The sequence below is a fragment of the Leopardus geoffroyi genome, chromosome D4 (assembly GCF_018350155.1).
Source record: "Leopardus geoffroyi isolate Oge1 chromosome D4, O.geoffroyi_Oge1_pat1.0, whole genome shotgun sequence".
NCBI classification, from domain to species: domain Eukaryota; kingdom Metazoa; phylum Chordata; class Mammalia; order Carnivora; family Felidae; genus Leopardus; species Leopardus geoffroyi.
The window spans coordinates 56,650,376-56,671,202 of NC_059342.1; the positions used below are offsets into that span (position 1 = coordinate 56,650,376).

Consider the following 20,827-nt stretch of genomic DNA (forward strand, 5'->3'; position numbering starts at 1 on the left):
TCCTTCTCTAGACTCTCACGTGCAGTATATATGTGCAGACTCTGCACACTTGTGTTCCCCATATGCCCCAGTCATTGCAGGGGAAGAAAGGAAAAAAACAGCTCTGGCAGGGAAGGGGCTATCAGAGTTAGGAGCCGCAGCACCTAGAAGGAGGGGGTGGTTTTTGGAGGGACCCTGGGTTCTACTCCCTCTCCTCTGGATGGTTTCCTTGGCAAGAATGTATGACTGTAACAGTAACGGGGCATGCAACCCAGGAGACCTGATGCCACCTAGTATCCTCCAAACTTTTAGGTGAGGATAGGGCTTGTGAGCAATGCAAGGATGGCCAGAGGCTTTTTATCTTCATCTTCTCTCAAGGGACCTGAGTTTGGCAGGGGCTATCATGCCAAGACTAGACAGTGATGACTTGGCCCAGGAGAACCTTGGCTGCCTGCCTTCCAGTCCAGGGTTTTTTCTTGAGACCCTGAACAGGTAGGGTCTGGGACTTGGAGTCTCTGGAAGGAGCTCAGAAAGACATGGTACACATCTTCCTTGAGGTCCCAGTGACTGGGGAGTGGATGTGAACCCTGGGTGATTGGCTGGTTTCTTAAGGCATACACCTACACAAACACCGGACCCCACACTCGATTTGGCTGCCTTTTGGAATCATTTGGGAAATTTGAACACTGATGCCAAGGCCAGTTTCCAGAGATTCGGATTTAATTGGTTTGGAGTGTGGCTTGGCAATTTTAAAACCACAGTGTTCGGCAAAGTTTCAGAACCATCGCACCACACAAGTCCTTATCTGGAGTCAGGGGTACCACAGCTCCTCCAGTCACCTGCCCAATGGCTCCTGAGCCACTGAACTTGAGGTTTTGTTTTTGGACTGATGGAAGGAAGAGGGGCCTGAAAACTTCCAGTCCTGCGGTCCCAGGACAGGACTCTAGGCAAGGACCTAGGAATCTAACTCCAGACTCCGTCTCTCTCAGTCCCGGACGGGACAGGAAGTGTCCGGCAGAGGTGGGGTGGCGGTGATTGGCAGTTGGAGGCTCCAATGGGCCCAGACCCTCCCCCTTTTTACCCTTGTCCTTCCATTGGTGCCTGGGTGGAGCCGCCCCCACTGCGGGGGCCCCGGGGCGAGAGGGAGTAGAGGCCGGGGCAGAGGGCGAGGGCGGAGGGCGCTGGCGGCGGAGGCCGCAGAAGGTGAGGCCTGGTGGGGCCGGCGGGAGTATTGGAGGAAGCCTTGCCAGGAGAGGGCGGGGCAGGGTAGTGTACGATCTGAAGGGCCTGGAGTGATTGACCGACTGTCAGTGTGTGTGTGTGTGTGTGTGTGTGTGTGTGTGTGTGTGTGTGTGTCTCGATGTCAGTGTGTGGACCTGTAACTGAGTGTCACTTGGTGCAACTGGCAGTTAATATGACTGCGTGTGTCAGTGTGCGTGTGGTTGAGTCTGCATGTGGCTGTGCAAGTGTGGGATTATGTGTTCTGTCAATGTGCAGTTTTTGGGTTGTGTGTTTGTGTGAGAGGGCCTGTGACCACATGGGGAATGTATTTTGGGAAGGTCTCTGTGGGATTTAAGACTGTCTGCCAGTGTGAGAGTCGGGGGCTGGGTTTGTGTGTACCATTGTGTGACTTCAGCAGTAGCAGAGCAAGAGTGAGATTTGTACTATGTGTGTGTCCTGTGTCCTGTGTTAGACTAGAAGTGGAGCTGTGTTGTACTTGGGGACCAACTTCAATAGTCAGTGGGACTGACCTTTCTATTTTAATGTCCAGAAAAGACAGACTCACCCCAACACACTTGGCTTCCCTTCCTTTCTGTGCTCTACAGTCCCTGTCATTGGTCTACTGCTCCTTATTTTCTGTTTCCCTCAGTTTCCTTATATGTCTTTTTCTCTCCCCACTACTGTTTTCCTAGAGCTGTCATTTTCTGTGTCTCCTCACAGTTTTGTCTCCCCTGGTATCTGTGTGTATCTGCTTTTTAGTTCTGCTTCTCATGTCCTGTGCATCTCTGTGCCCCTATGCCTGACTTCCCTGTTCACCTTGGTCTTTTTGGCTACGTGGGGGCCTGGGGCAGTGATGAGATGTGGGATTTGCCATACTAAGAGCTCCCTAGAAGAGGGGACTCAAACCATGATGAAGATTTGCTTTTAGGGAGTGCTGTGACCCCATTGCAGGGGCAGAGTGCTAAGTATCTGTGTATCTATGTGAGGGTATGAGTCTGAGTGACAATGAGTGTATCCATGTGACTGTGAGTGGCTGTATCTGAGAGTGTGTGTCTGAGGGTAAGTGTGGGTCTTATGTATCTGGCACCAAGGGACCAAAGGCATTTCCTGGTGCTGGGGCCCAAAGAGTGGAGGGGGAGGTGAGAAATGGCTGGAAGTCCCAGGGGCGGAGGAACTGGACTCTGGATTTTCTTTATATCCCCCAACCTGGGGCCTCCTTTCCCCTCAAAAAACAGCTAACTATGCCCTAAGGAAATATTTACTGGGGAGCGAAAAGAGTGGGTCATGAATCTCTGATTTTTCATTTGGTTATGTCCACATGTGTTCAAGGGAGTGTCTTTTTATTGATTGTGTCTATTAAGTCCACACATGAATGTGGCTGGGTGAAAACATAGGGAATCTCTCCCTGACAGGGATATAAGCAGCCCTCCTCTCCCTCTTGCTGGCCCTGGCTGTGCCTGTGGCTTCATTTCCAGACTGGGGGGAGGCCTCTTCCCTTCCCAGGGCCTCGGGTGGGAGGGGGGTGAAAGGAGAGGAGGGAGGAGGAGAGAGGGAGGTGGGGGCCTAGCTCAGGGCGGCTGAGCTCTAGGGCCCAGAGGGGCGGGGGGAGGGAAAGGGAAGGAGGGGATGATTCTGGGGTCCCAGAACTGAGTGGAGCTGAGACGGGTGCTGTAGCTGGTGGGAGGAAGTCCTGGAGGCCATGGACACTCAACCACTGGGATCACCGAGGTAGGGCGGGGCTGCGTAGGGTAAATGTTCTCTGGGTGGGGGGAGGGGGAGTGGGTAGGGGTGAGCCACTAGACACATTCAGACAGACACATGGAGGCCCTTACTCTGCTCTACTTGAGAGGGATCTGTGCTCTTCCTCTCCTGGAGCCCTTGCCTGCCTGGGCCCTCTCTGTTTCTGCTTCTTCTCCTGTCCCCATGGCCACTTCCCCACTGCTTTTCTCATCCTGCCCTTCTCCCATCCAGAATCCCTCTCTCCTAGCACCCCCACCTCCATACACACATGGTTGCTTACTCCCTCTGCCCTTCTACTTCCCTGCTGCCCAAACCCATCCCTTGCCTCACTGAGCCCCTACCACCTCCCAGTCCTGATTTCTGAGCATCTCCTTGTTCTGTAGCCTCCACTCCAGGCCCCTTTCCCTGCAGGCTCCTAGCTCCTCTCAGCCTCCTCTCCCCTCCCCGACACCCTGTCTCCATCTCCTGGCTCTTCGCCCGCCCCCAGCCTCTGGCAGCAGCCAAGGCATCTGGATCTGCTTAACTCTGCAGTCTCAGCCTGCACCCTCGCCCCATCCAGCCTCACAGGCTCAAGACCAACAAGATTCCAGAGTCAGGCCCAGATGAGTGGTCCAAGGAGCCAGGCCCAGGAGAGAAGAGGCCTGGCAGCCAGAGCAGGGCTAGGCCTCGTGGTAGGAGTACAGAGTGGACTCAGACCTACCATGACAGCCCTCCACCCAAGGGTGATGAAGGCTGTCTCAGGTCAGTCAGAGGCAAAGACTAGTCCTGGGCCAGGTGGGGGTAGACACTGGAATTCCCAACAGCTGGGTTGGAGGAGTTAATGGGAGTGACTGCGCTGGTGCCAGCACTTGGTGCCAGGGGTGGGTGCCAAGAGTGGTGTGTGTGTGGGGGGACTGCTGGCACAGTCTGTCGCCTCCGGCTTTTGTTCTGGGCCCTAGGCCCAGCACTGAGATGGAGGGTGTGAGGGTGTGTGTGTGTGTGTGTGTGTGTGTTTGTGTGTGTGTGTGCATGCATGCACACGCAGCACTGGGTATATGGTAGAAAGGAGACTTAGATCAGATCCCCTAATGTTTTCTGATATCCTTACCCAATTTGGGTACCTTAGTTTTCTTCCTAGAACATCACAGTTTAGAAGAGGAAGAGGCAGGCTTTAGCCTCCAATCTGGGAATGGGGGATTGCTGACCCTACCTCTCTCCCCATAGATGAGCAGCAGCTGCTCAGGGCTGAGCAGGGTCCTGGTGGCCGTGGCTATAGCCCTGGTGTCCACCTCCTCCCCCTGCCCCCAGGCCTGGGGCCCCCCAGGTGAGAAGAATCCTGCTATATGACTCTAACTCTGATTTGTGACTTGTCACCCTCACTGTGGGCCCTTTCCATGCTTAGTCTATGACTCCCCAACCCCTGACATGAAACCTGGCAACATTCCCTCTCTACCCTGTCTTCTGACATCTGTCTCCAGATTATAACATGATGCTTTGACCCAATGACCCCCCCCCCCCCCCGCCAGGGCTTAAAAGTCTGCCCCCTTACCCCATTGTGCTCACTGAGTGGGGGCTGGGATGGGAGAGAGGGAAAGGAAGAAAGAGCCTCTCCTCAGATGTGCCCTCCACAGGGGTCCAGTATGGGCAGCCTGGCAGGTCCATGACACTGTGTTGCCCTGGAGTGACTTCTGGGTAAGTGCCCCATCTGCCTATTGGGCTGATACTCATGACCCTTTCTTACTGTGTCCAGTCCTCATGTCCCTCCCATCCTTGCCCCCTACGTCTATAATTCTCACCTCTCTAGCTATCCTAATCCTCAAACCATCCTTATTCAACAGAAAATTTCAACCAACATGTATTGAGCACCTGCCAAGTCCCTGGTCTATTTTAGGCTCTGGGATCCAGCAGAGCACAAGCCTGGCAAGAAGCCTGCCCTTGCAGAGGTTACATTCTAGTAGGGCAGATGGACAATAAGCAAATAAGTATGGTACTTGCCAGGTACTAGTACCTGCAGGGCAGAAAATCAAAAGAAAGTGATGTGGAAGAGATAACTGATAACTGATTGGTTACTTTTTATTGGTAATCAGGGAAGGCTTCTCTGAGGAGGTAATATTGAAGCTAATTTCTGAAGGTCAGGAAAGAGGCAGAGGGAACAGCTAGTGCAAATGCCCTGAGGTATGAATGAGCTCAATACTCTTGAACAGAAAGAACACAAGTGTGACTGGATTGTGGTGGGTGAAGGGGAGAGAGAGAGGAGCTGAAGAAGGAAAGGAAGGCAAGGGCTAGATCACCAGGAGCTTTGTAAGCCAGCAAAAGGACTCTGGTTTTTATTGCAAGCACAGTGAGAAGCCGATGGAGAGCTGTGGCATGGCTTACACTTTAAATCTTCCCTCTATCATACGTCATCTCACCCCCAGGGCCCCGGTGTCCTGGTTTCGGGATGGGGAGACAAGACTGCTCCAAGGACCTGACTCTGGGCTAGGGCATGAACTGGTCTTGGCCCGGGCAGACAGCACTGATGAAGGCACCTACATCTGCCGGACCCTGGATGGTGCACTTAAGGGCATTGTGACCCTACAGCTGGGCTGTGAGTTGGGGAGAGAGTATTGGGTGGCAGTGATGAGATAAGGGGCTCTTGGAGGGAGTCCAGGACCTGAGTAAGCCCTTTGGGATGGGGAGGACCTGGGGACTTCTCAGATTCTGGTTGTACCCTCTGCCTCTAGACCCCCCAGCCCGCCCTGTTGTCTCCTGCCAAGCAGCTGACTATGAGAACTTCTCCTGCACTTGGAGCCCCAGTCAGGTCAGCGGTTTACCCACCCGCTACCTCACCTCCTACAGGTGTGTGCATGATTGGGTGTGTGTGCCTATACATTTTTTTTTTAATGTTTATTTTGAGAGAGAGAGAGAGAGAGAGAGAGAGAGAGAGAGCATGCACACAAGTGGGAAAGGGGCAGAGGGGGAGAGAGAGAGAGAGAATCTCACTGTCAGTGTGGAGCCAGACATGGGTCTTGATCTCTTGAGTGTGAGATCATGACTTGTGCTGAAATCAAGAGTCAGATGCTTAAATGACTGAGCCACAAGCGCCCCTGTGCCTATACATTTGGGCGTGCAGGCACAACATGGGTATGGGGGGCAGTGAGGGAGATCTTGAGGAAGGCCTTAGAGAGAGGGAGGATCCTCTTTTCCTTCCTGAACTCAGATGGCACCCTTCCCTGCCAGGAAGAAGACAGTACCAGGAGCTGATGGCCAGAGGTAGGACATAACGGAGAGGCTGGGGGCTCCAGCTAGGTCCCGCAGTGAGCCTTTCCAAGCTCAAGATCACCTCCTCCCTCCTAGGATGAGTCCATCCACAGGGCCCTGGCCATGCCCACAGGATCCCCCAGGGGCTTCCCGCTGTGTAGTCCATGGGGCAGAATTCTGGAGCCAGTACCGAATCAATGTGACTGAGGTGAACCCCCTAGGGGCCAGTACACGCCTGCTGGATGTGAGCTTGCAGAGCATCTGTGAGTACTCATTCCTAATGCTTCCTCAGATCCCCACCTCAGAGACCCCAAATGGACTCCAGAGTACAGATAGTCCAACACAGAACCTCCCACTGTCAGAGTACCCAAATACTTCCTTCCTGACATAGACCCCATTTTAACATACAGATAGCCCCCATGGAGACTAAAAAGCCAAAGAGATCAGAGCCCAGCAGGCAGAGTTACTTCAGTCTCTAGAGGCTGCTGCCACTATCCCTTCCTGGCTTCCTAGCCCCAGAGTTGCCTCTTTGCTTCTAGCCCTGTGTTGAAGGCCGCCATGTCTCATGTCCTCCCTGCCTGGTGTAAGCCCTTGCTGGTCTCTCTTTCCTATTGATCTGTATGTGGGAGGGGGGAACTAAAGCTGAAATTTAGGCTAATTTTCTTCCTTGAATAGAAAGCAAAATCACTCTTTAATTCACTAAACAAACACTTCAAAAACCTGTCCCTAGATCTCAGCTCATTTTATAATAGGGATGACAGACAAGTCTTGAGCCCAATGGATGGTCAAGCTTAAGATTTCCCCATACCCCTTGGAAGTGCCTTCCTCAGGTACCTTTAGGCATGCACCCACCTTCCCTTCGGAGGTAGTGGGGAGAAGGGACGGGTACCTGCTGCCTGTCCTGACTTTGTGTCTCCACCCCCCTCAGTGCGCCCTGACCCACCTCAGGGGCTTCGAGTAGAGTCGGTACCTGGCTACCCCCGCCGCCTGCGTGCCAGCTGGACATACCCGGCCTCCTGGCCCCGCCAGCCCCACTTTCTGCTCAAGTTCCGACTGCAGTACCGTCCAGTGCAGCATCCAGCCTGGTCCACGGTGAGACCTGGAGTATGTCCCAATCTGGGGCTATAGGTTCTGCCTCTGGTTTCATGTTCCTGATTATTCTTCATTACTTTCTGGCACACTAGCAGGTCACTGAAGTCCTGTAGCCTCCCCCATACAGTGCTGTCCATGGGCCAGCCTTTGTGCTGGGTGCTTGGGTTGGAGCAGGGCCTGACAGGCCTAGCCTCTGCCCTGGGGGGCTGTAACTCTAACATAAACCCATCCGTGGGAAGACAGGAGTGGCTTTTTACAAATAACTTTTCTAGGAAAAGGAGTGCCTTTCACCCAGAGGCACAACCTCATACAAACATTCATACACCCAGATGAAGATAATAGTGAATTCCAACCTCTGGAGATGTTAAAGATTGGCTAGCATCAAGTCAGGGGAGCAGCTGCCTCAGATAATAACCAATATTTATGGAGCACTGTCTGCTCGCCAGGCGCCATACTACACATTTTACATGCATTATCTTGTTCAGGTATATTCACCTCTACTTTACAAATGAAGAAACCGAGGCACAGAGCAGCCCAAGTGATATAGCAAAGATTTGAACCCTGGCAGTCTGATGACACAGCCTGTCTACATAACCACTATGTACTTTTGTCTTTCAAACACTAGGTGTAGACCTGACACTACCAGCCACCCCACATGAGGCCAGATGGCTCCAGCAGTCTGACAGGGACAGGACTGGGAGGAAGGGGTGCTGTTTGCTAACTGAGTCTGGAAGGCAGGTAGTCTTGGCACTTACAACCTGGATAATGGGCCAAGGAACCATCTTCATTCCCAGGTGGAGCCAGCTGGATTGGAGGAAGTGATCACGGATGCTGTGGCTGGGCTGCCCCATGCTGTACGAGTCAGTGCCCGGGACTTTCTGGATGCTGGCACCTGGAGTGCCTGGAGCCCCGAGGCCTGGGGGACTCCAAGCATTGGTGAGAGACTGAGCCCCTGAGCCCAGCGCATGGGCGGAGGGCCGGCCCCACAGTCTCTGTCAGCTGGACGGGTTTTCGGGTCTATGGTCTTCTTCGCTTCAGCTTGGGTTGCCTGCGGCCCCGCCCTCGCTTAAGCTCTGCCCCTCAGCTTCCACCTCTGTTAGGTCCCCAGAAGCTGGCTCTCCCCTTTCAGCTTCCACCTCCTGGGTACCCTCCCCCGCTCCTCCTTGTGTGGGCAATTCTTCTCAGGTCTCCCCTCCCTTCAGGGCCCCTGCCAAAGGAGATACCAGCTGGGGGCCAGCCACACAAGCAGCTGGAGGAGGAGCCTCAGGCAGACTGCCCCGCTTCCCCCAGGCCCTCCCTCTTGCCAGATCCACGGCCACTTGGTGAGCTTGGGCAGGTGAACCAAGGTTGTAGAGGACAGGAAAGCCCCAGAGAGAAAGGATTTGGTTAGGCAGCCTCACTCTCACAGTGGCATGTGACCCTCCCCTCCCCCAGACCACAGGGACCCCCTGGAGCAGGTAGCGGTGCTGGCATCTTTGGGAATCTTCTCTTTCCTCGGACTGGCGGCTGGGGCCCTGGCACTGGGGCTCTGGTAAGTAACTGCCATTGGCTCTCAAATTCTGATCCCACATAGATGCTCTAATACCCACAGACCAAACCCATTCCCACCCTTCATGATTTCCCACTGAAAAATTTATGATTCTGGAATGATTCCCCTACTCCCTCCAACCCCCAACTTCATTATTTTCACTGATTTTTCTCCTGACCCTTTACTAATGCACTGTTTTGGAGGAGACAGATGCCCCACCATTGTCAGGGAGACAGCTGCCTTTTTATGCTCTAGGCTGAGACTGAGACCAGATGGTAAGGATGGACCCCAAAAGCCTGGGTTCTTGGCTCCAGTGATTCCAGTGGACAAACTTCCAGGTGAGTAGGACCTCTAGGAGGTTTGGACCTGGAGATGTGTGCCCTCATTTTGAGTGTCTGGATTAAGAGCCAGATGCTCTAGTCATCGTAAGAGTGTTGGAAATCAGAGTTGGGTCACCTCATTCTTCTGTCTGAGCTCAGGAATGGAACTTTCATTCTTGAGTCCTTGGGCTCAGAATGCAGTCTCTTCCTTCTCTTACACAGTATTGGGGATCCTAGATGGGCCCCTTATTTTCAGGGTGTTAAGCTCAGAGTTGGACATCTATCCTGATTCTTGGGGTATCTTGGATCAGAGCTGGGTCCTCTCCCTTATTCTTAATGTACCTGGGCCTAGAGCTAGTTATACTCCCTCATCTTTAGGGTATTGGGGTTCAATCAGAGCTGTGCACCCCTATTCATTCTTGAAGTGTTGGGCTCAGAGCTGGGTCCCTTCCTTCATTCTCAGGGTGTCTGGGCCAAGATCCAGTCCTATTATCTCCCTTGATTTGCCTCCTGCTTCTTCTAGGAGCCCCAAACCTGTAGATGACCCAGGAGGGCTTCAGCTGATTCCACCTATAACTCTGTCTTGCTGGTGTGGATGGACAGACAGATAAAACCCAGGCAGGATAGATCCCCATGGAGGCAGGGGGGCGGGGAGTGGCCTCAGCTGGAAGTTCTGTTTGGAGCCCATTTCTATGAGACTCTGTGTTCCCAACCTGCCAGCTGGAAGTGTCCAGACGTCTGATTTCATCTCAGAGTTGGAGGTCTACCAGAGTAATGTGTGTAGATGAGTATGTTTGTGTCCATGTGTGCCCATGTGTATGTGAGGTAGGGAATGTGTGTTCTCTAAATTTATGCATGTAGGTGCCTGGGGAGTACGTGTGGGTCCTTGGCTCTTGACCTTGCCCCTGGAGGGGTTTGTGAAGATGTGAATAAAGAGAATGAAGAGGTTCTTCTGTTTATTGACATGTCACCCAGCTTCAGATTCAGGGCTCACAGGAGAACGCATAGAACTTGGAGACCACAGTCAGAGACTATTATCCAATGATGCTTTATTATTTTGGCTATTAGGGCCCCTGGTCCATTTTCCCTATCAGCTCCAAATTCAGGTTAGGCAGAATACCCTGGAATCTCCTCCCTTGGCGCTCAAACCACCGAGCCAGGCTGCGGTTCTGAGGATGGATGCAGACACTGCGTCGAGACAAGTGAAGCCTGGGAAAGGAAAGGTGCAAAGCCATAGTCATAGCTTGGAGATGAGGTTAGGGTCCAGGGGTTAGGGCAAGGCTAAATGAAAGCCTGAGTCAGCATCAGAATTAGCAACTGGGGCTGGGGCTGGGGTTGGGGTCAGCATCAGGTTGGGACTGAGGTCAGAGTCAGGGGTCAATATGAGGGGCAGGGTCAGAGCTCACACGAAGGCCTGGAGGTGACAGTCCCCATCAGCTTCCTGCAGTTCCACCCGGATGACTTTCCTTAGTAGCTTGTTCGAGAGTGGCTGGCGGTAGAGCTGAGTACAGCAGGTAATGCTGGGTGACAGTAGCAGTGCTAGGGGACAATGGGGCCATGTGTTCAGAGGACTCTTGACCCCAAACCCTTCTATCAGACAGCTGGAGGATGGACTTCCTGGGTCCCTTTCCCTCCACCCCATTTACCCAAATCCCTGGCCTTCTAGACCCCCAAGCACTCACCTGCTCCAGGGTCTGGGGTCAGCAGCAGCAGTAGCAGAAGGAGGCTGCTTGTGGGTGAGGGCCCCTTCATGCTGCTCAGCTTGGATACTTCTCTCTTCTCCTCCTCCCCTACCTTTTATCTGGGTGCCTTTTACCTGGGGCACCAGGTGAGTCAGAGGCAGGTGAAGATGTATTGCTCATCCTGTGACATTCCTGAGCCCTAATTGCCACAGACCCCTTCCTCTTCTAGGGCTGCCATTTCCCATGGCTTCTAAGCCCTGGACAGAGAAGCTGGAGAGAGGGGTACTGCATGATGTGAAGGCTGATGACACAGTGGCCAAGTAAGGGCAGCTAAGGATCCACGGTGGTATCCAATGATGGACATTCATACTCATATACCCATAGTCACATTCATAGTCACACCTCAATCACTCAGTCAACCTCACATGGTCAGACAACCAAGGACAGAATCATATAGCCCCAGTTGGCCTCAAAGTCCCACTCCCACACAGTTGTGTCTTCACAATCATCCAGTCACACAATCATATGAACACACACAAATTCTGATAGGGGAATTTTGGGTGGGGTGGGAGCAGAGGGCAGGCCAGCACCAACTTGCCTTCATCTTCCCCTCTATATACTTCCTGTCCTAGCCTGCCTGTCTTATCAGGAGAAATTGATGAGAATGGGTCCCTAAAGCAAGTCCTTCTGGCTGAAGATGAGTCTTGGCTGGAACAGTTACATCCAGAATGAGAAGCCGGGACAAGGCCCTTTTTGGTACTGGGGTACCTTGGGGATGATGAAGTAGGGGCTGCTTTTCCCAGGGAGATGAGACAGGGAGGAAGGATGGGGTGGAAAGATGAAAGAAGGTAAAGTTCTTTGGTGCCAGGTTGCTAATGTCAAACAGGGAAAAGACCCAAGAAATCTTACCTTCCTGTTTTTGCCTAGTCCTATCCCAGAAATGCCAGCCTCTTGCCAGGAGGGGTGCCTGGGATTTCCAGAATCAGTCTCTGGTTTATGCAGACATCAGACTCAAGAGCTCAATGAGCTTTCTTTTGTTCTATTCAAATTCCAGCCAGGCCCTGCTCCCCAGCCAGGTGCTGTAATACCACCCCTGCCCCAACCCAGGCCCCAACCCTTACTCTCTGCATCCCATCCTCTTGCTAAAGCCCCAACCTCTCATCTCCTCCCTGTCTCTTCTCTCCTATCCTATAACCAGCTCTAATTCCCTTTTTCCCCTCACCCTCTAAAACAAAAGTTCTCCTCCTCTTCTTGTGCTTTCAAGGAAGCTGGGAACTGCCTATGGTGGGGGCAAGTTGCTAAGTTTAGTGCCCCTGGCACCTTGAAGAATTTCCCACTCCTGGTCTGGGGATTTCAACCCTCAAGTCTTGCTCCGTATTCGAAACATAAACTGAGTCATAACCCAGTAATCCAGACTTTATCTGGTTGTTGCAGGGGTGCCTTGTGCAGCCTTCTGCTCTGTGGCCAGCTATCCTCTATGGGGCAGGCCTTCTCTTGGGATAGGGACCCAAACCTATCCTGGGCATCTTTCTGCTGCAGGGTTGCTGAAACAATCAGGAGGGACCATCAGTTCCAAGAGTAGGAACTAGTCCCCCTCCCATGCTGAACAATTCAAGTTTCTCCTCTCTTCTGTCCAGGGTGAGGCTTGAAGGTCTTTCCCTGGAGTTTGTCTTGTGAATACTCAGGAATTCTGATAGTGTCCTGGTGAGGTGTAGGCCCTGGGCTTGACAGGGTACTCCACTTTTGACAGGGTTCTTGATGTAGACATTGTGAGGAAATGGCTCAAGAGTCTGGGTCTGTTCTTGAAGGTGGCCACAACCCAGAGGTCACTCATCTTGAACTGATAGTACCAGAGGCCTTAGGGTCTCTCTCCCACCCTCCAGTCCAGACATGTACCCCAGAGCTCAGGTGCAGCTCTTGAGGTGCCATTGTTTTATTACAGATCTCCATCAGCTGGCTGTCTGCCATATACTTTGTGGTCTTTTCTGGACCAATCGGTCCAGACACCTGGGAAGGCAAGAAATGAGTTCTTTTGGGTATGTACCCATTTCTCCCCTTTGGCTTCTCCAAAGATAGGGCCAAGTGGTTTCCCCAGCCACAAGCTGCTGTGGCAGGGGCAGCCCCAGGCTAAAAGTTAGCTTTGCCCTCATCCATACACTGGGCTGTCTCTTTAACTTAATCTTCTGGTACCTTTTCTGATGCTGGAACCAGTCCCTAACAGAAGCAGGCCCACCAGGAGGCCCTCACCCTCAGCACTTTAGGACCTAGAGGGTCTCAGGTTAACTAGATGACAAGATAGAAAGGGGTGGCAGGGAGCAGTGGCCTTTGAGTTCTAGGGACACAGCAAGAACTGTTAGGTAAGCTGATGCCAAGTATCTTTAAACCCGGGAAAAGACTGGAGGAGCCAAAAGTTGGGTTATTAACTGTAAGAAAGATCTCCAACAGTCCCAAGTAATTCCCCTGTGGCAGGTTGAGGGAGTCAGCCTCTAAGAATCTTCCCCTCCCCTCCCTGCCTACTTCCTACAACCCTGGGCTTAAAATATTTTAGATTCACTCTCAGACAAAGAAGATGCTTCAGACACCTGGCAAAGTCCTTTCTAGGAGGGAAGTGGAACACATCTATGTGGGGATACGGGTGGGAGAAAAGACCAGGACAGGACTATTTAGGTCTCTGCATATAGGCTACTTACAGGGAGGGGTGGGGGTGGGGGGGGTCGGGAGGTTAGGTGTCGGAGGGCAGTTAAAGACAGTAATGGGAGGCCTGATACTGATGAGGGATCCTTAGGAATAACGGGGGCCTGGATATGGAAGGGCACCCAATCAGGGAGGGAGGCCCTGTCAGTAACGAGAAGCAGGCGTGTAGAGGGGCTCCCAGACCGAATGGCGGCAGCGGCGGCAGAGTCAGGAGGGCAGCACGGTGACTTCGGTTTAAATCTTTAATGCACCGGCTGGCTGGGCAGTGGCGGCGGGGGTGCGGCGAGGAAGGCCGCGACCCGAGCGCTGGGGGGCAGGGCCCAGTCCGCTTGACAGACAGCTCATCAGGCCTCGCAGAGGCTCCAACTTCTGCTCCCGCGGATGCGCCGAGCTGCAGGGCAACCCGACACTGGCATAAGGCAAGGAGGGGACTCCCAGATTACCCCCATCCGTCCCCCGAGGCTGAGCCTCGTATGCCCCGGGCGGGTCCGCGGCGTCGCAGCCCCCTCACCTCCTGTCCCTCCGCCACATGCGCAGCCAGGGGAAAAAGTAGAAGCAACCCCAGTAGATCCTGCGGAGAGAAGGCAGAGCCGGCCGGGGGGGCGGGGCTGACCCCACAGACTCTGCGGTTTAGACGCCTCGCCCCTCTCTAGGCAGGCTCCGCCCCGCCCTTTAGAGGCGGTTCCCTTCGCAGCCCACGCCCCTTGAGGGGCCCCACGCCTCCCGCCCGCAGAGGACTCGCGCCCTCCCCCACCCCGGAGCGGCTAGGTTCCTCCTCCGCAGAACCCGCCTCCACTCACTCCTCCTCCGCCTCCAGCGCCACCTCGTATCTCCTCAATCCCGACATGTCCTGGGCTCCGAACGTCTCCTGGGGAGCAGCATGATTGGGTCAAGGATTCTCCAACCCCATGTCCCCCTCTCTGTCATTCTCAGGACCCGTCTGACCTGTTCTCAGGTAATCTGAGGCAGGTGCCCCCCGGAAGCCTCAATTGCCACATCGGGATAGGGTGGGGGATCGAAAAATTGGGAGGCACCAGACGTTAAGGAATTAGGAGGTCGGTCACCTCGGGGATCTGGGACATTTAGGGGATCAGGGAGAAAGGCTTTGCGGTCATGGACCTGGGATATTCGGGGCCCTGGGTGAGGATTTCGGGGGTGGGGATCACCTGGAGGGGGGCTGAGGGGTCGGCGCAGCCTAAACTCCCGCCCTCCTTGGCTCCACCCCGGAAACAGACCGTTACCGTTACGTCATAGGGACTCCGTCGCGCACCAGGGGTGGGGCTTGCCTATTACCCGGAAGGAGCGAAGTCAGGGCATTCCTTCAACGGAGGCGGAGTCAAAGTGACACACTGGAGGTGGAGCCAGGGTCTATCTATCCTAAGGGGGCGGAGTCGGGCCTTATTACTAGGATGTGGAGCACAGGACATTCTTTTACAGGGATAGAGTCAGATTTTGTAGCTCTCTCCCTGGAGACCAGGGAGCAAGAAAAGAGCTTTGGGACGCAATCCAGTACTGTTTTCCCAATCCTCTCTCCTCTTTCTTTGGCTTCTGCCCTGCCACTTGTCTTTCTTGTCAGCCTTATTCCACTTGTATGACCCGGGTCTGAGGAGGAATAGGTCTCCAGAGAGGGCCCAGCCTAGATGGAGCAGGCTGCGGGAGTACTTGTGTGAGTGGCCTCGTTAATGGTCAGAAGGTTACAACCCTTCCTCTCTGAGCTGAAAGCTATCTTCCTGTGATTTTTGTTCCTACTGTCATTCAATTCAGCAAATTTATCATGCTATGAATGGGTATACAGCAGTAGAGAATACAGATTATTACAGTACACAGCACACTGGATGGAGGCAACAGAGGGTGCTGCAGTAGAGTCCAGAAAGAGCAATTAACCCATTATGAAACGTTGGACATAGCTGCCCCAGTTGGTCTGGGGATGGAGGAAGGGAGCCTTCTAGCTGGACTGTAAGGGAGAGAGTGACCAGAAATAAGTGAAGTGAAAGTTCCCTCAGGCTGAAGTGTGGAGAATGGAGACAACTACTCTCTCCCTTCATCCCACCTTCTTTCTCCCTGTCTCATACCTCTTTTCCTATGCTTGGGCCACAAGATGGCAGACAGATCCGTGGGTACTAGTTGGGCTTTATTGGAAACATTACAGTCTGGGTGTGGAGGAGAAGCTGTGCTCCTGCCACACTCATCCCTGCTTACACTTAGACTCACATTCACAACTGCAGGCCCTGTCCCGGCAGGGTCAGGTCTGGTGCAGAGTTGCCAGAAGGCTGGTCCTCTCTTCTGGTCCTTTGTTCCTCAGAGCCTCGATGATTCACGGGGCTCCCTCTGAGACTGTCATGGGTTAATGACTGTGGTACTTGTTCTAGGGGAAAGAGAGGCAGGGTCACGGGTGTCTTGGGCAGGGGCTCTGAGGGAGAAGGCAGGGCTAAGGGAGAGCTGGGCTTGCCTTTGCAGAGTTCTGCTATTTTCAGATGATGTGGTCCATCGAGGGCTGTTCTGGGGTGTACAGAGCTGGTGACCTCTCAGCACAGTGAACCTGGAATCAGAAGGAATGGAACAGCCCTGAAACCCAGCTTCCTGGCAGGCCCTGGTGTGAGGGGCAGAAACTGAGGACCATATCTGGGAACCTGTTTCAGGGGCTTCCTTGTGGGGAGGAGCTTGGCAAGGAGAAGGGGAGTAAGATGGTGAGTGGAGGCCCAGGTGATGGAGCAAGTGATTGGGAGAAGTAGAGACTGGTTACTCTTCACCCCCCACCCATAAGACAACAGCACCTTGTAGCCATTGTTGAGGAGGAGGTAGCAGCAAAAAGGCACCAAAAATGTTCCTGGGAATTGGTGTTGGTTCACCAAGAGAGTCCTCAGAGTTGTTGGCATCATTCAGAGCTGGGTGGGTGGGTGGGTGTAGGGGTTAGGGCTTGAGGGGCTTTAAGGTGGGAAGACCATAGTCCTGACTAGAATTCAGAATGCCTGTGTCCAGTGTCATAGCTTTAATGTTCCTCTTTTTCCCATCCAAGTGGACTGTCCTTTTCTTCCTCTGGAAACCTAGGCTAAAGGAGATAGAGCCTCTAGAGAGAAGGGCAGCCAGAGTACTGACCCATGTAGGAATACTGGGGACACAGGCACATCTATATCACACAGGTGCACACATGGGACACAGGAACACCCACACTACACACACCCATGTATAGATTGCACAGGAATATACACAATGCACAGGTAAACCCACAGTACACAAAGACACATAATCACAAGGACACACCCATTTGGCACATGTACACTGTCAGGTTCACAGACACACTTGGACCTGGGTGTTGACCTGAACTCACAGTCTCTTTCACAGATTCCCTGATCCCTCCTCTGCCCCTCATCTTACCATTTGCTTACTTACTTTCCAGGGGAGACCAAGAAATCAGTATGCTGAGAAGAGGAGAGGTGCTGTGCGGGGGGCCATGGAAGATGGATAGAGATGGACAAATGGGTAGAATTTTTGGGAGCAGCAAATGTGTGGCTTGCAGGAATCCTTCTGCTTTGTGTGGAGCCTGTGTGAGACTGTGAGACTGGGTGGAAGAGAGTGAGTGGAAGAGTGAGAGTGAAGGTAAGGGAATCCACGGTGGTCCCGTGATGTGTGCGTGAGCCTGTGTGAGACTATAGTTATCTCTGGTTTATGGCCTCCTGAAGCTTTCTTTTTTTACATCCAGAAATTTTTTCCTTTCTGTTGTGTAATAAAGAATTTTGACTGCTCTTTGTTCCTGATTTCTGAAAGTTAGACTTTAAATCTTTGAATTTCCCAAGTAATAGGAGTGTCTTTGTTATTTATGAGTCCTGCTGATTGTCACACCTGAGTTTATGCTAAGAGATGAGATGACTTAGGATCACCTGGGGGCTGGTCACCAGGAAGACTAACCATGTCACTGGAGAGCTGGAGCTTTGAGCCTGCACAACCTCTGGGAAGGGGAGGTGCACTGGAGATTGAGTTCAGCCAACAATGCAGTCATGCTTACGTAATGAAATCTCAGTAAGAATTCTGGACACCAGGGGTTCCTGGGTGACTCGGTTGGGCACCTGACTCTTGATTTTGGCTCAGGTCATGATCTTGCGGTTTGTGAGTTCAAGCCCTGTGTTGGGCTCTGTGTGGATGGAGCAGAGCCTGCTTGGGATTCTTTCTCTCCTCTCTCTCTGTCCCTCCCCTGCTCTTACGTACATGAGCTCTCTCTCTCAAAATAAATGAATAAACACTTAAAAAACCACAAAACTCTGGACAGCAAAGCTCATAGAACTTCCTGGTTGGTGAACACACTAATATGCCAGGAGGGTGATGTGCTTTATGTGTCTTAGTGGGATTAGAGCATGAAGTTCTGCATTTGAGACCCTCCCCTCTCAGACTGCCCTGTGTGTCTTTTCATTTGTCTGTTCCTGATTCATATCTTTTATAAAAACTAATTGTAAGTATAGCATGCCTGACTGTTATGAGTCATTCTAAGGAATTATTGAACCTGAGGGGTTATGGGAACTCCCTGGGCTTGTAGCCAGTTGGTCAGAAATGCAATTGGCCTGAGGACCCTACAAGTGGGGGCACAGATGTTGGGGACTGTGCCCTGAAACTTGTGGAATCTGACACTACCTCTGAGTGGTTAGTGTCTGAATTGAATTGGAATATATGAGTTGGTAGGATACCTTTATGCTACATATTTTATCCACTGTCTCTATCTGGAAGAACCTTTTTCCCTTTCATAACTCCTCAGTAGCCTCCCGGTCCCCATTTTCCATTCTTTATCTTTAGGTCTGAGAATCTTAGCAATCATCAGATTGGACAAGGCAAGGTGTGTGTGGGGTGTTTCACTGTCACCCTTTAGGGGAAGGTTTACAGTGTAATTTCCTTGGAGGCATTTGAACAATGAGTCTCAAGACTAGGAGTCAAGGCTTGGTTCCAGATTAGAGGTCAGAGTAAGGAGTGCCTCCTTCTTTCCCAGGCTTCTCCTCTTCCCCGCAGCTCTTTGTGGTTGTATACCTGGGGGTGGGAGGAGTGGGAAAAGTGGGACCCACCTGGTTCTTCATATTCCCCAGAACAATGATAAATGGCAGGGAAAGCTGGAGAAGTTCCCTTCCTGGGTTCACCAAGTCTCCCCCGGGGCCCATCACAGTGCGTATGCATCTTGTCATCTGAGACCTGGTCTTCCCTTGGACAAGCTTTGCTAATGCGAAAGATTTTTGTTAGCAGGTCTAATTCCTGTATCTCACATCTAAGGACTCTAGGGCTTCACTCTCCTGGCGCAGCCAACACTGACCCTTTCCCCAGTTGACCCATTTTCCTATGCGCCAAGCTGAGTCAGAGGAATAGCATGAGTGAAACCTGGCCTAGAATATCCACTTCTACCACGCCTTCCCTATCCTGGGAATTGAGAGAATTTCTGAGGAAAAGAGCTGGTCAGCTCACAGAGACAAGGAAACTAGAAATGAGGGAGAGGAGCAAGTGCTTTCCCCATCTGATGAGAGGCCCCAGAGACAGAGACCAAAGGGGGAGACCTCTCCTAAGAGACTAATTGTGGAGTGCTATTCTGTTTCCTTTTCCAGCCCTAGAGCATATGATGTAACAAACTTAACTGTGGGTACAATTTTTTATGCCTTCTCTATTATCCATCCATGTGTCTATATGTTCACCTATATTTGTCTCTTTATCAGTTTATTCTTCCTTCTTCCATCTTTCATTTATCTTTTTATATCTTCATTTCTATTCCCTCATGCATATGTTCAACCATTATAATTCAATCATCATTAATGCATCTATTCACCCATCTATTATGCTAATAATTCATATTTGTTGACACTGGAGTGCCAGGCACCATGCTAATTGTTTCATGACAAATCTATGAAGTAGAGTACTATGGGCTATGCTTTTGTTCATGTAGACACTTTTTATACTCTTCTTTTTCTTTTTTCTTTTTTTTTTTCCAAAGTAGGCTTTACACCCAGAGCAAAGCCCAGTGCAAGGCCTAATAACTCACAACCGTGAGATCAAGACCTGAGCTGATATCAAGAGTCAGATGCTCAACCAACTGAGGCACCCAGGCTCCCTGCTATACTCTTTTTTTATGTTTTCTTTAAGGAACTCCTCTCCCATCTCATGTGGTTTTGGTGGGTCTGTCAACCACAGTGCTCTGATCAGAGTACTCCACTTTCTGGCCACTCTAATATATTGAAGAACTGAGTATGTGTTATAACCACAGTTAGTTGGAGCTTTTCATGAGATTTGCTATTAGGAGAAAGAGGGCCTCTGTTTATTTATTTTTGTATTTTTAAGATTTAAAAGCAAAAAATTTTTAAAAAATTTACATCCAAATTAGTTAGCATACAGTGCAACAATGATTTCAGGGGTAGAGTCCTCAATGCCCCTTACCCATTTAGCCCATCCCCCCTCCCACAATCCCTCCAGTAACCCTCAGTTTATTCTCCATATTTAAGAGTCTCATGTTTTGTCCCCTCCCTGTTTTTTATTATTTTTGCTTCCCTTCCCTTGTGTTCATCTGTTCTGTGTCTTAAAGTCCTCATATGAGTGAAGTCATATGCTATTTGTGTTTCTCTGACTAATTTCATTTAGCATAATACCCTCTAGTTCCACCCATGTAGTTTCAAATGGCAAGATTTCATTCTTTTTGGTTGCTGAGTAATAATCCATTGTGTGTGTGTGTGTGTGTGTGTGTGTGTGTGTGTGTGTGTACCACATCTTCTTTATTTATTCATCCATCGATGGACATTTGGGCTCTTTCCATACTTTGGCTATTGTTGATAGTGCTGCTATAAACATTGGGGTGCATGTGCCCCTTCGAAACAACATCCCTGTATCCCGTGGATAAATGCCTAGTAGTGCAATTGCTGGGTCGTAGGGTAGTTCGATTTTTAATTTTTTGAGGCACCTCCGTACTGTTTTCCAAAGTGGCTGCCCCGGTTTGCATTCCCACCAGCAATGCAAAAGAGATTCTCTTTCTCCGCATCCTTGCCAACATCTGTTGTTGCCTGAGTTGTTAATGTTAGCCCTTCTGACAGGTGTAAGGTGGTATCTCATTGTGGTTTTGATTTGTATTTCCCTGATGATGAGTGATGTTGAGCATTTTTTCATGTGTCGGTTGGCCATCTGGATGTCTTCTTTGGAGAAGTGTCTACTCATGTCTTTTGCCCATTTCTTCACTGGATTATTTGTTTTTTGGGTGTTGAGTTTGAAAAGTTCTTTATAGATTTTGGATACTAACCCTTTATTTGATATGTCATTTGCAAGTATCTTCTCCCATTCCGTCGGTTTCCTTTTAGTTTTGCTGATTGTTTCCTTCGCTGTGCAGAAGCTTTTTATTTTGATGA

General features: G+C 51.4%; 3 protein-coding genes across 16 annotated transcripts; 1 reads left to right on the forward strand and 2 right to left on the reverse strand.

Annotated features, from left to right (window-relative positions):
- Positions 1–1,065: 1,065 nt before the first annotated feature.
- Positions 1,066–17,218, forward strand: IL11RA (interleukin 11 receptor subunit alpha). Of its 10 annotated transcripts, XR_006710106.1 has the most exons (15): positions 1,066–1,182; positions 4,144–4,243; positions 4,551–4,611; positions 5,337–5,506; positions 5,643–5,757; positions 6,139–6,171; positions 6,256–6,422; positions 7,088–7,251; positions 8,046–8,187; positions 8,454–8,573; positions 8,686–8,782; positions 9,035–9,117; positions 12,724–12,817; positions 15,933–16,162; positions 16,873–16,985. XR_006710106.1 is itself a non-coding variant. In XM_045468602.1 (14 exons), the coding sequence occupies exons 2-14, from the start codon at positions 4,144–4,146 to the stop codon at positions 17,030–17,032; spliced, it is 1,503 nt and encodes a 500-aa protein (XP_045324558.1). In that variant the 5' UTR covers positions 1,066–1,182; the 3' UTR covers positions 17,033–17,218. The 10 variants fall into 10 exon arrangements, 9 of the variants coding, with proteins under 9 accessions (XP_045324558.1, XP_045324556.1, XP_045324562.1 ...); XM_045468602.1 differs by lacking the exons at positions 12,724–12,817; positions 15,933–16,162 and adding an exon at positions 11,011–11,101 and having other exon boundaries at positions 16,873–17,218; XM_045468600.1 differs by lacking the exon at positions 15,933–16,162 and having other exon boundaries at positions 16,873–17,218.
- Positions 10,132–11,010, reverse strand: CCL27 (C-C motif chemokine ligand 27). The gene is made up of 3 exons (XM_045468634.1): positions 10,782–11,010; positions 10,506–10,638; positions 10,132–10,308 (listed from the first exon to the last, which is right to left on the reverse strand). Exons 1-3 carry the CDS (start codon positions 10,849–10,851, stop codon positions 10,164–10,166), a joined length of 348 nt encoding a protein of 115 aa, XP_045324590.1. The 5' UTR covers positions 10,852–11,010; the 3' UTR covers positions 10,132–10,163.
- Positions 13,704–15,913, reverse strand: LOC123593087. 5 transcript variants are annotated; one of them, XM_045468638.1, is made up of 4 exons: positions 15,687–15,913; positions 14,276–14,343; positions 13,987–14,046; positions 13,704–13,866 (listed from the first exon to the last, which is right to left on the reverse strand). In XM_045468638.1, exons 2-4 carry the CDS (start codon positions 14,320–14,322, stop codon positions 13,710–13,712), a joined length of 264 nt encoding a protein of 87 aa, XP_045324594.1. In that variant the 5' UTR covers positions 14,323–14,343; positions 15,687–15,913; the 3' UTR covers positions 13,704–13,709. The 5 variants fall into 5 exon arrangements, with proteins under 5 accessions (XP_045324594.1, XP_045324593.1, XP_045324596.1 ...); XM_045468637.1 differs by lacking the exon at positions 15,687–15,913 and adding an exon at positions 14,717–14,810; XM_045468640.1 differs by lacking the exon at positions 15,687–15,913 and adding an exon at positions 14,769–14,787.
- Positions 17,219–20,827: the final 3,609 nt, after the last annotated feature.

Excerpts from the sequence above, each read along its gene's own strand:
- IL11RA (XM_045468600.1), top strand. The coding sequence starts at position 4,144 with ATGAGCAGCAGCTGCTCAGGGCTGAGCAGGGTCCTGGTGGCCGTGGCT. Across the intron at positions 6,423-7,087 it reads TGTGAGCTTGCAGAGCATCT|TGCGCCCTGACCCACCTCAG; the intron begins GTGAGTACTCAT and ends CACCCCCCTCAG. Across the intron at positions 9,118-12,723 it reads TCCAGTGGACAAACTTCCAG|ATCTCCATCAGCTGGCTGTC; the intron begins GTGAGTAGGACC and ends GTTTTATTACAG.
- CCL27 (XM_045468634.1), bottom strand. The coding sequence starts at position 10,851 with ATGAAGGGGCCCTCACCCACAAGCAGCCTCCTTCTGCTACTGCTGCTG. Across the intron at positions 10,639-10,781 it reads GACCCCAGACCCTGGAGCAG|CACTGCTACTGTCACCCAGC; the intron begins GTGAGTGCTTGG and ends ATTGTCCCCTAG. Across the intron at positions 10,309-10,505 it reads TGTCACCTCCAGGCCTTCGT|GCTTCACTTGTCTCGACGCA; the intron begins GTGAGCTCTGAC and ends TTCCTTTCCCAG.
- LOC123593087 (XM_045468638.1), bottom strand. The coding sequence starts at position 14,322 with ATGTCGGGATTGAGGAGATACGAGGTGGCGCTGGAGGCGGAGGAGGA. Across the intron at positions 14,047-14,275 it reads GCGCTGGAGGCGGAGGAGGA|GATCTACTGGGGTTGCTTCT; the intron begins GTGAGTGGAGGC and ends TTCTCTCCGCAG. Across the intron at positions 13,867-13,986 it reads ATGTGGCGGAGGGACAGGAG|CTCGGCGCATCCGCGGGAGC; the intron begins GTGAGGGGGCTG and ends GTTGCCCTGCAG.